General features: G+C 32.1%; 1 protein-coding gene across 2 annotated transcripts in view; it reads right to left on the bottom strand.

The window, feature by feature from the left end:
- Nucleotides 1–12,401, bottom strand: part of LOC140439824 (uncharacterized) — a 256,661-nt gene that overhangs the window by 198,019 nt on the left and 46,241 nt on the right. For both annotated transcript variants that reach the window (XM_072529976.1, XM_072529977.1), the window contains exons 3-4: nucleotides 8,251–8,360; nucleotides 541–742 (exon numbers count right to left, since the gene is read on the bottom strand). In XM_072529976.1, the coding sequence (XP_072386077.1) occupies nucleotides 541–742; nucleotides 8,251–8,360 (312 nt within the window). The remainder of the gene's footprint in view (nucleotides 1–540; nucleotides 743–8,250; nucleotides 8,361–12,401) is intronic.

Raw genomic sequence — 12,401 nt, 5'->3', positions numbered from 1 at the left:
ATATAAAATATATAATAATATCTGAAGACCTCGTTGAAATTAGTTTTTGATCTTAGATAAGTTAAAGGTAAGTCGAAGGGAATTTTTATTAAAATTAGTGCAATAATTAGCTGATGCATATGTATATTTAACGTGTTTTACAATTTATACCCAATACTTAAAACAAAACAGTCACTCCAGGCAGCTCAACTATTACGAAAAAATGAAAACTGTTTTACGAAGAAGTAAAAGTAGAATCAAGCAATATTGCAATTTATGTAAAAACCCGAATTGTGGTACTTTTAATTCTAGTAATCAAATAAAGAGTCAAATTAAAATAAAAAGTAAGAAACAGAGTAATTACGTTAAAGGCTTGTATATATTTTCTAATTTGATATTTGGTCAGAGGTAAAATCGTCCACAGGTCGTTTTAGTACAGTCTAAAGCGCGGCTGTTTTAGTTTATTATTTCTCAATATACTTAACAGAGACTAAAATTAATATTATTTTTTTCTAACTTTGATTTTAGTAGATGTTAGTAATTTTAACACAAATAACTTACATGCTTTTGTCTCTTGGCTACCATTCTGCTTTGAAATTTTGCCGTGCCGCCTAGGTGGTCTTTCAGGAGGTGGCGGTTCCAGGTCATTTTTCTCCCCGTATTCGTTAATCAAAAAATCACCTGTTGGATGTCGGCTGGGTTTAATAATTGTGGAAGTGACACATCGATCTAGTACAGGCTCGTACATAGTCGACCTGATGACCTAAAAGTAAATTATTTTAAATAGTGAAAACGATGACTTAAAATTGAATAAATGAAATCTAACGAGATGTTTCAAAGAAAACAAAACCTTGATTTATTGACAATTGATTTAAACAAATCTATTTATTAAACATTATCAGCGTTTTTGACATTAAAAATTCTATATAAATTGCTGAACAAAATGACTTCATCAGTAAAATATTTAATCATTATTTTTTATTATAAAAAGCTTTAAATTAAACTACAAAATAGTCTATTATCTATTTACTTACAATTAATACTCGATAAAATATGGTATTGCAGAAAAAATACATACAAACAGAAACGTTAATATAAAGTGGCGAAACAAAGGTATATATACATATCCATATATATATATATATATATATATATATATATATATATATATATATATATATATATATATATATATATATATATATATATATATATATATATATATATATGTATGTATATATATACTAAAGTTTTATTTTGAGGTTGCAGTCATTATTAGGGCAGGATAAGTAAAACTCTTTGTTCTTTTAACAAGCTTTCGCAAAATTTATTTGCTTCTTCAGGATATGATAAAATATGGTTACAATTATTTTATTAGTAAACATAATGAAATTAGAATTAAAACATTGTATAAACTAGCACAAAAACTTACAACATGAGGTTAATCCATTAAATTTTTGTGCCAGTTTATACAATGTTTTTAATTCTAATTTCATTGTGGTTACTGATAAAATAATTTTACCTATTTGGCAAATAAATATTTTATATTTAATATGTCAGATAATTTAAATTTGTTTTATCTGTCAGTTTATCTTTTCAGATTTCTTTCCTAGGTGACGCTAGAATTTTAAGTCTAAACTAACATAAAACTTTAAATTATTTTGTATTAAATTTTACCTTAAAAATATTAATATTTATTTTTAACCAAATGAAAGGCAGATATCGGGCACAGTTTATTTATTAAATCTTGTCCAAGTACTTTCGCTCCTAGAGCATCTTCAGGGGCATCTGAAATAAACCAAGAAACGGTTTTTCAACTAAAGAAAATTAATTAACTTCGATAAAAAATTCAAAGTTAACGGTTGATAAAAGTTTCTTATATAACATAACGTTTAAGACTTTCTTCGTAAAATTTGGCTTATCCATCAATCTACTGAGAATGTCATAAACATAATAATTATACTAAACACTATACGACACAAGGACAAAAAGTTTAAAATTGTTTAAAAACGGTGAAGCTACATATTGGTTGGCATCAGGAGAGAGAATGGCTCCTGGTCTTAACGAAAATGTTAAGGTGACATGTGACATATGACAACTTAAATGGGCAATCACAATCATAATGATGTGATCTGCACATTTCAAAATTTTATGGAACTGAGCATTGACCAAAAGTCCAACTGACACTACTATAGGAAATCAACTGATGAAATATGAAATATAGATTACTAAGTAGATTTAATAATCCAGATCTCACACTCAAACCTGCCTGTAATAATTAAGGTGTTAGTTTGAGAGCAACTGAAGTAGACGTAGAGTATGAATGCAAGAAATAGACTAAACAATCTATTAGATAGTATGTGGTTGACTACAATAAAAGGGTCTACCAAGCACTATCAATACTGTAAAAAGAAGAAATCAAACTATGAAATTGAAATACTAAGAATTAAAAATCAAAATTGAAAGTTAAGTGTATAGATGGGGTATAATCCAAATACGAGTAGTTCAGTTAAACCTACATTCAATGGGAAAACCAGAAAATTAAAATGTCAAAGCATTACTCAAGACCAACTGACCAACAGTGGGAGATGTTAAAATATACAACTGTGAAGATGGTATATCTAAATTACGCAGAGATATGGAGAGTGTGATCAACGGCAACTATAGATCAATTGAACCTGAGCAAGCTAGTTTTGTAAATTATTGAAGAATAAAGTACCAATGTTAATTGAAATTAAATAAAATATGAAATGAAATGTATATTATTAAAATATAAAATTAATACATTCTTAATGGGTATACTCAGTGCAGGAAGTCTAAACAGCCGAGCTGGGTCCCCCACTAGGCGAAGCTGCAATAAAGTTTTTAAAAATAGGTTTAAATTTAGTACAATTTAAATTAATTTGAGTATTAAGAAAGTGAGAATTTTCATTTGTTTCCCTTGTAATTTCCGAATCTTCCAATAAATCCAACTCCAAGTAGTTTTTCTTTCTACTAATGTCATGTAAAATAGATGAACCAGTATTGATGTTAAAATTGTGTTTACTGGATAAATGTTGACCAAAAAATTTCGCCGTTTTTAAAAAAATTTAAACTCTTTGGTCTTGTGTCGTGTAGTGCTAATTGTATAGTTGTTGTGGTTATGACATTCTCAGTAGATTGTTGGATAGGCCAAATTAGACGCAGTAAGTCTAAAACTTTATATTACATCAAAAACTTTTATCGACCATCAACTTCGAAGTTTTTTATCAAAATTAATTAATTTTCTTTACTTGAAAAACCGTTGCTGGTTTATTTCAGATGCCCCTGAAGATGCTCTAGGAACGAAAGTACTTGGGCCAGATTTAATAAGTAAACTGTGCTCGATATCTGCCTTTCATTTAAATATTTCAAGTTCATTTATTCGAGCATTTAACCTTATATCACATAATTAATAATATTTATTATTTTCATTAATATGTAATTAATATTTTTTGTATTAATTATATATTAATATATAATCGACTATCTCATCCAACCAGAAAACAAAAGGCTCCAAACAAATGTCGTAAGTGACGTAAGGGTGTATCGTGGTGCCGAATGCGGATCTGACCACTATATGGTGGTCGCAAAAATAACCATACACTACAGGAAAGTAAACAAGAACAAAATTGAACAGGAGAAGGTAGCAGCTTCCACAAAGATAAGATATAATATTAATAGCCTCAAACAAGAATCAGTACAATTCCTCTACAAACTTAGACTAGCCTCAAAACTAACTCACTTAACTCGAAGAGAAACAGCCGAAAAAGAATATCAAGATATAAAAAATTGCATTCATTAGGCGGCCAAAGAGGCATTGGGGTACGAAGAAGCTGACAAAAGAAAAAATCCTGAGTGGTGGAACGAAGAAGTAGGAAAATTTTTTAAAGACAAAAAAAGCTTATCAAACATGGCTATCCACGAAAGACTCAGAAGACCGCAGAATTTACAGCAGACTCAACAGGGAAGCAAAGAAGGAAGTCACTAAAAGAAAAAACGAAATGTGGGAAGAGAAATGCGAAGAGATGGACCGATGCTTAGGAGGAACCAAAGTGACACAAGCTTGGAAATTCATAAAAAGTATTAGAAAAGAAAGAAAAGATGAGGGAAATATAAACCTGATTCAAAATAAAAAGTGGGAAAAATATTACAAAACGTTATTAACAGAAAGTAGGCACGAATTTATGGAAAGACCTGACCATATCTCAATGACAGAAAATTCAGAGGTGCATAAGATAAACAAAGAAGAACTGAAAAAAGAATTGAAACAAATGAAAAATGGAAAAACACCCGGGCCTGAAGACATTCCCATCGAGTTGGTGAAACATGGACCGGATGCTCTTTTGGAAAGCTTAGTGAATATTTTTAATAAATGCTTAATTGAAGGCCAAACGATTCCAGACGATTGGAATTTGGCCCACATTAGCCCCATTTATAAAAAGGGAGACAGAAAAGAATGCGGAAATTATAGAGGCATTAGCGTAACTAGCTCGCTGGGAAGGTTATATGGTCGTATATTGAAAAGAAGAATAGAAGAGGAGTATAAAGAAATTGAAGAACAAAGCGGCTTCAGAGCAGGAAGATCGTGCGTGGACAACACATTTACCCTTCAACAAGTAATTGAAAAACGAACGGCTCGAAACCTCCCTACGCATCTGGTATTTATAGATCTGGTGAAGGCTTATGATACAGTTCCTTTAAAACTCTTATTTAGTGTCTTGACGAAAACGGACCTTAGTAAAACATATCTAAAAGCAATACTGAACATCTATAAATGTCCTCAAAGCACTGTAAAAACAGGAAATACTTTCTCAAGGGTATTTACAGTAACGAAAGGCTTGAGACAAGGATGTTGTCTTTCCCCCACCCTATTCAAAATATATATCCAAGAAGCACTGCACCAGTGGAGACAAAAATGTGCGGGAATGGGGTTGAAGCTTAACAACCATTATATGACAACGCTGTTCTTTGCAGATGATCAAGTACTAATTGCAAGCTGTGAAGAAGATGCAGATTATATGCTTAGAAAGCTCAAAGATGAATACGAAAAATGGGGGATGAGTATGAATATGTCTAAAACAGAATATATGCGAATAGGCAGTGAAGACGAAGACCCGGATTTGGAAATTAGACAAATGAAAAGGTGCTACGAATACAAATATTTGGGAAGTATTATCTGCAGTAAAGGAACAACGGAACGAGATATAGACTATAGAGTGCAACAAGGCAGGAAGAGTGTTCAAATTCTGAATTCGATACTTTGGTCCAACAAAGCTACTATGAGAACTAAAACGACTATCTACAAAGTAATTGTAGAGCCCATTCTTACATATAGAGCAGAATGTTGGCAAATGACAGTAAAAGGAAAGAAAAAAGTTGACACGGTTGATATTGGACTACCTAAGAAGAGCTTTCCGTATATCAAGAGTAGAACGTATACCTAATTCTGAAATTAGAAGAAAAACAGATAGAGTACATACAACTTCTGAAAGAATAGAAACTAGACAGTTAATATGGTATGGACACGTACAGAGGATGGACGACAACAGATGGCCAAAAAGAGCTATGGAATACAATCCAAGTAATAGAAGGAAACGAGGAAGACCAGCCAAGTCTTGGATACAAGGTGTTATGGAAACCATGAAAGACAGAGCCATTGATGAAGACACCTGGAGAGATAGAAAAAGATGGCGATCGAAATGCGGGAATAGGATCCCCGCTTGTATATATATATATATATATATATATATATATATATATATATATATTAATACAATATATTAATTAAAAGTATCGTTTCAAAAACAAAATATAATTGACTCATAGGTTGAAATGTCAGTAGTTCAGATATCTTCTAGAAATGTTGGAGACCACATTGACCCATCTTATTCTATTCACAGCAGTTTGAAATAGATCAGATGACGTTAGACCAGTCCAGTTCCTAAGATTGACCAGTCATGATATACGTCCAGGGCCTTTCTTACCCTCAATCTTGCCTTGTAGAATCAACTGCAGAAGTCGGTATTTATTATTAAATTTTTTTAAATTTAGATTATAAAATTATTTTGCAAAAACTATTATATCGATTTTAATAAAAAATTGTGTGTTGATTAAACATATTAACCCGTAACCGGTGAGCTGGAGTCATGCAGACAACTAGTACTTTAGAAGTTGTAACTTTTTTCGGTGACCTTGAATCTTGCGCTCGCTCATATACTTTCAAGTCACTATTGGTAGTTATTGGTATTAAATGGGTATTCAGCTGGGGTACTGTAAACATGTTTAAACTATAAATCGGAGTAATATAAGTCGGAGTTTATAGTATAAACTATAAACCTCACCGTTAAGGTAAGTTTTGGTAATTGTTATAAAATTAAAGATTTTTGTGTAAAACATGTTATTTTTAGATGGATTTGGTTCGTAATACATCAAAAAAATTTCGAAAAGTTATGCAATTTGGTAAAATATTCACCTCAAAATTAACGACAATAGATTTTTAGGTACAAATTCGACTGTTATGTCTTCTTTTTAGACTTTGCTATTAAACCTATATATGTTAGTAACGCTTGAGTCTGATTCGATATTTTCCATGAGATAGTTAATATCATAACTAGTATCAACGTCTCTTATTAACCCCTTAATTTGAAGTACATAACTGGTTCGGTATAAATGCTCTTAAATTTTCTGATTTTAGTAGTTGATATTTTACTAAATTACTTGCCTCTAGAAGTGATTTTAATAAAACCTTAATCCGGTTTTGGCCTATTCTTTTAATTTCCAAAATGCTTTTAGGATTAAATTTTTCAAAAAGAATATGACCAACAGTCATTGGATGCAATCTTCCTAAATTGATATTGTCGGTACTTTGTATATATACCCAAATATTTTGCACATTTTACTTATCTGAGAGGAAATTGCATGTTTTCGGTTCCAACTGCTTTGCTGTTTTCTGGAGATCACTATCATCACTAGATTTATTATTATTATTAACACTTAAATTCGAATCACTGTTATTCAATTCAGTATCTGTCGTCATAAAAGACGTCCCTTGTTAATTTTTGTCCCCCATCTGTGACTGGTATTATTTTGTATTAATTATCAGTATACTCTTTTTAATTATTGTCTAATATGTAAAAAGTTAAATAAAAACACAAATAAAATTAGGTAAAATTAAATAAAATTAAATAAAAGCTATGACTGTAAAAACGCTGCTATACCATTTCTGCTTCCTTTCCCATGTAAAATCCTATAAGAAAATGGTAATGTTCATTTTGCTCAGTTTTTGGGCATTTTGTACACATTGCACACAAAAAAACACACATTGCGGCATTGCCAAGAGGGCATTACATCATATTTGCTTTGTTATTAGTCCGATTGGAGCGTGTGATGCGGTAAATAAAAGGGAAGGATATAACGAATATAATAATATAGAAAAAACCATAACCAAACCAAAACCATCAAAACCAAAAAAAATCCTCAGGCTAAACACAAAATAAACAACTGATCGAATCCTAATATGCGGCAAAGCAAATGAAAGGGGAAGATATGACGAATATATTCAGACTAAAAACAGAAAAAACAATTAAAGAGAATACAAAAAGGGTACTACACATCACCTTCGTTATTATGAACGAATAGCGACATACTATATTTCACATGACACTATGGATGATAAAAGACATATTTGCTTTATATATAAAGCATAAGGTAAATATAATCCAAATTTTCTTTATTGACCTGAAGAAAGCCTCTGACATATACAGAGATGTCAGGTCAGAAGTGCATCAGACCATGCTTTATATTTACTTGATGTATATAGAAAAAGTTTATTATTTCAAAAATTTAATGACTAACTGTAGATGACAATTGATTGGATCCCCTGTCGCATGCGATGGACAAAGTCACTAGTTAATTAAACAACTTAATAATTTTGTGTGTTCGTTCGTTAATTGACATTAAATTGACGTTAAATAAAATTCATTAAAATAGAAATCTTATTTAATTTTCTAACTAATTTCAAAATCATAATAATATATACGAACATGATGACATAATTAGGACGTCCGAGGGGTACGAAGAACATACTTTAATATAAAAGAAGTGAACGAAAGGCCTACCTTACCCGAGTCAATTTGACGCTTATTAGTTAAAATAAAATCCTGCATGTATGAAAATACAACTCTAGTGTAAACATCATATTCAAATATTGTACTACTTATTTTGTTTCTTTTTCATAAAGTAAACACTTACCTTTAAATCACTGTGAAAATCAAATATTAAATTAGATGAAATCAGTAGCTTGTGTATATGTTGGTGATTTTTACTTTTCTTATTCAAGTGACTAACGGGTATGGAAGTATCTAAAATAATAAAAACTAATATGTAATTTAGTACTTCATTCTACTTTAATCAGAAATTTCAGTACTTGTTAAAAATTACTTTCAATTATATTAATTAAAAAATAATATAACATTATTGCATAATAAAAATATTTTCTTCACCTTATATTAACAACAGATATGAACAATATACCTTCACTATTAACAATAATACAAATTTTAAAATATCATTATCTTGTTTATTATTAACTAGGCTAAAGCTTTTTACAATAAACCATTAAAACATCAAAAAAGTGTCGAAAAGTATTTTCAAATAAGGTTATACACATACATATATAATCGAGTCTCTTCTGCCCTTAGATGTCGAGGGTAAGATTATAAATAACATTCTTTTGATGGTTACTGATCATCATCAATATTTTTTATTCTGTTTGGAACTGCTGTAAAAAGTTGGTTGTATAAGCAACGAAACCAATTTCTCAGATTGCGTGGCTATGACATCATTTTTCTCCAACACTACGTTTTCATATAATCTTTCCGTGCATGATAACTATCATCAGAAGCTGGTATATTGTCCCCTTCATTATGTCGCTAAGGTATTGTAGCTCACGTATCTTAATCTTATTCTTTACTTCCCTTCGTATCTTCACATCTTGAAAGAATTAAAATAAGCGCTTCATTTATAACTCTTAGTGTGAAATATATTTTCAATATTCTTTTCTAACACCTGATTTATAAAAATTCTACACGACATAAATCATTACTTCTACACGACATTGAATCACTGAACGTTTTAGTGCTAAATACTGTGAACTAGGCTAGTGCATCCTAATGCGTTTGCTCTACAACTAAATGTGCGGAACGTCTTTGAAGTGCGTAGACTAAAACGGCAATTGCCGTTCGACTAAAGATAATAAGTGTATTCAAACTAATAAAATTTTAATTTTATAATTGTAGAGGTTACTCACTGGAGTAACCCTCTACATGTCTGCATTTTTTACCATACCAAATGCTTAATGCCCAATGGGCAGATTGTTGTACTCAATGGAGTTAAAAAAAATTTGCCTTTGAATATGTAGGTCGGGGGAAGGAAGTTACCCTCAGCATTGCAACAGGTGATATACGTAATCGTTTCCCCCTTCTCCGAAGAATTTCCTAATGCTACATTTTTTACATTTTTAGATCCCTTTTATGCTACAACAAAAGCAGGTTTATTATTCAGTTGGATTTCTATTCCGTCCATGTTAAATTAAATCATAGGCTTCTCCATCAACTTATTTTCTAGAATAACTTTCTCTAACAATTCAAAGTAATTGCTTACATTCTTTTTGCCCATGGCTTGATTATTTGCTAAGAATACGCCTTCCGATTTTTTATACTCAAGTCAGGGTTTCTTCTTAAGAATGATTGTAACCAGTTAAAACCTAGTTTTTTTTTGTTGAAAGTAGTTTTAGTATTTAATTCCTCCGCTAATTTAAAAGTCATTTTTGTACTACTGCTTTTGTAGGTACAAAAAAAATCTTTACTTTAGAAATGTTTTTTGTTTTTATTAAATTTTGTTCGCCGAGAATACTACCTAGAGATAAGAATTCGAGTGAACCTAAATGATCTACAAGCCTTACTAGACTGAGTGAGAACTGTGAGCGTAACATACTAACTAGACCTTAATATTAAGAAAACTAAATTCATGGTTGTCAGCCATGCAAATTTAGATCCCGGGGCACTAATAGCAGGTAGCGAAGAGATCCAGAGAGTCGACAGACTCACTTACCTCGGAACTACTCTCAACTTACAATGGGACTACGCTCAAGAAATTAGTTCCAGAATTGAAATGGCACGGTATACATTTATCAAGTTGAGATCCTTGATGTGCTGCAATGATCTCAGTTTGGGTACCAAGATGCGGATAGTGAGGTGCTACATTCTTCGAGTATTACTATATGCATTTAAAGTCTGGACACTGACGCAAGCCACTGAAAGCCTTCGAGATGTTGATCTACAGGAGGATACTAAAAATATCGTGTCCTGGACCATGTCGCCAACGTTAAGGTCCTACAGCGCATGACAAAAGAAAAAGCAGTGCTTAATTTAAGATTAAAAAAAATATAGAATTCTTCAACTTGTTATACAGGTTAAAGTATTTGGCAAGGGAGGACCGGGATGCCGTCGTAACTCGTGATTGAAAAACCTCCGACAATGGTTTGGGATGACCTCCTCGGCGCTGTGTCACAGAGCAGTCAATAAAACCATGTTGATGATCGCCAACATCCGGAATGGATAAGGCAGTGGAGAAGAAGAAGAAGACAATACTACTTGCTCCTAATGCACTCTTATTTTAAATTGTTACTTTTCATTTTTCTACTTAATATAGGTATTGGCACTATAAAATTCGTAGCGGCAACATTAACCCCAATTTCTCCATTTCTTACCGCGTATAGTAGATTCGAGTTAATTTTCAGTTCATAAACCACGCTGGTAATTTCTATTTTTATATTTCAATGGCGTTGCTGAAAGTGAATTTAACTATTAAAAATATCCGTATATGAGCATACAACCGAAGAGCTAGGCCATCTCTCCCTAATATTTGCCAGCCAACCAACCCGAATTGTCAGGGTGAGATAACTCTTAATTAACGCTTAATTTTCGTGTGTTGACAACGTTTGAATGAAATGGTAACTATGCATACATAACCTCAACGATACACACAACATGCCATCAAAACGCGACTTCAATAAAATACTAACAAAAATAAGTGCACAATATGTTGACGATTACCGTAAAAAGTTTAAAGAAGATGTAAATAAGAATTACTAAATAACTTTCTATTTCTTCTTTAAATAGTTTCTATTTAAAGAAGCATTGGAGGATTCCAAGGATGGAGTCAAGGTGAATGGCGTAAATATCAACAGTATCAGATACGCCGATGATACAGTGTTAATTGCGGATTCCGACGTAGGTCTACAACGACTCATCGACAAGACCAACTCGACCTGTGAGCAATTTGGTATGAAAATAAACATTAAAAAAACCAAAGTGATGTCAATCCGAAAAAACCAAAACGTACCTCAACCTTGCACAATAAATGGGCACATTTTAGAACAGGTCAATAGATTTAAGTACCTGGGATGTTGGATCGATAGCAGCCTAAATCCTGATCTAGAACTAAGATCGAGAATAGAACAGGCCAGAAAATCTTTCGAAAAAATAAAAAAACTGCTTTGTGATTCTCGAATAAAACTCGAAATTCGACTACGTTTATCAAAATGCTACGTTTGGTCGACTCTTCTATATGCAGTTGAAACGTGGACCCTAAAAACATCAACCGTAAATAAATTGGAGGCCTTTGAAATGTGGACCTACCGGAGAATGCTCAAAATTTTATGGACATCGCATACCTCAAACGAAGAAGTGCTGCATAGAATAGGCAAGGAAAGAGAACTTTTTAACACAGTAAAAGTTAGAAAAACATCATACCTAGGCCACATACTGAGAAATAATAAGTACCAATATGCCCAACTTATAGTGAAAGGAAAAATCGAGGGAAAGAGAGGCCTAGGAAGGAAAAGACTATCGTGGCTCAGAAACATCCGACAATGGACAGGGCTAAATTTTGAACAGCTAATAAGAACAGCTGAAGATAGAGAAGATTTTAAAATTGTAGTAGCCAACCTCCATTGAGGAGAGGGCACTTTAAGAAGAAGAAGAAATAACTTACCTTTTAAGCTTAGGACATTTACGGAAATAATAGTGTCTTACTAATACCATACACGTGCATTAATAACGCAATGCAACTGACTCCAAATAGGATAAACCTGTGATATTATATTTGATTGAGTCATCTCACCGAGTCATCCCTTACAGACTTACCATTTATAATATAGTTAAAACTAGAAACTAGGTTAAACCAGTTAATCCTCAGATCTGACTTAAAGTAAAAGACCCAAATAAATGACCTTTTTCGGCCTTTTACTAAAGAATTTTTGTCAAATCTGGTCAGGCAAACGTCGAAATTTAATTGTATGGTACCCAAAATATTTCGAGCATTTCCTTTGGCTGTATCAA

Source organism: Diabrotica undecimpunctata, chromosome 4 (genome assembly GCF_040954645.1).
Source record: "Diabrotica undecimpunctata isolate CICGRU chromosome 4, icDiaUnde3, whole genome shotgun sequence".
Classification (NCBI taxonomy): domain Eukaryota; kingdom Metazoa; phylum Arthropoda; class Insecta; order Coleoptera; family Chrysomelidae; genus Diabrotica; species Diabrotica undecimpunctata.
The sequence above is the reverse complement of the archived record's forward strand: the minus strand, read 5'-3'. Positions and strand labels throughout refer to the sequence as shown.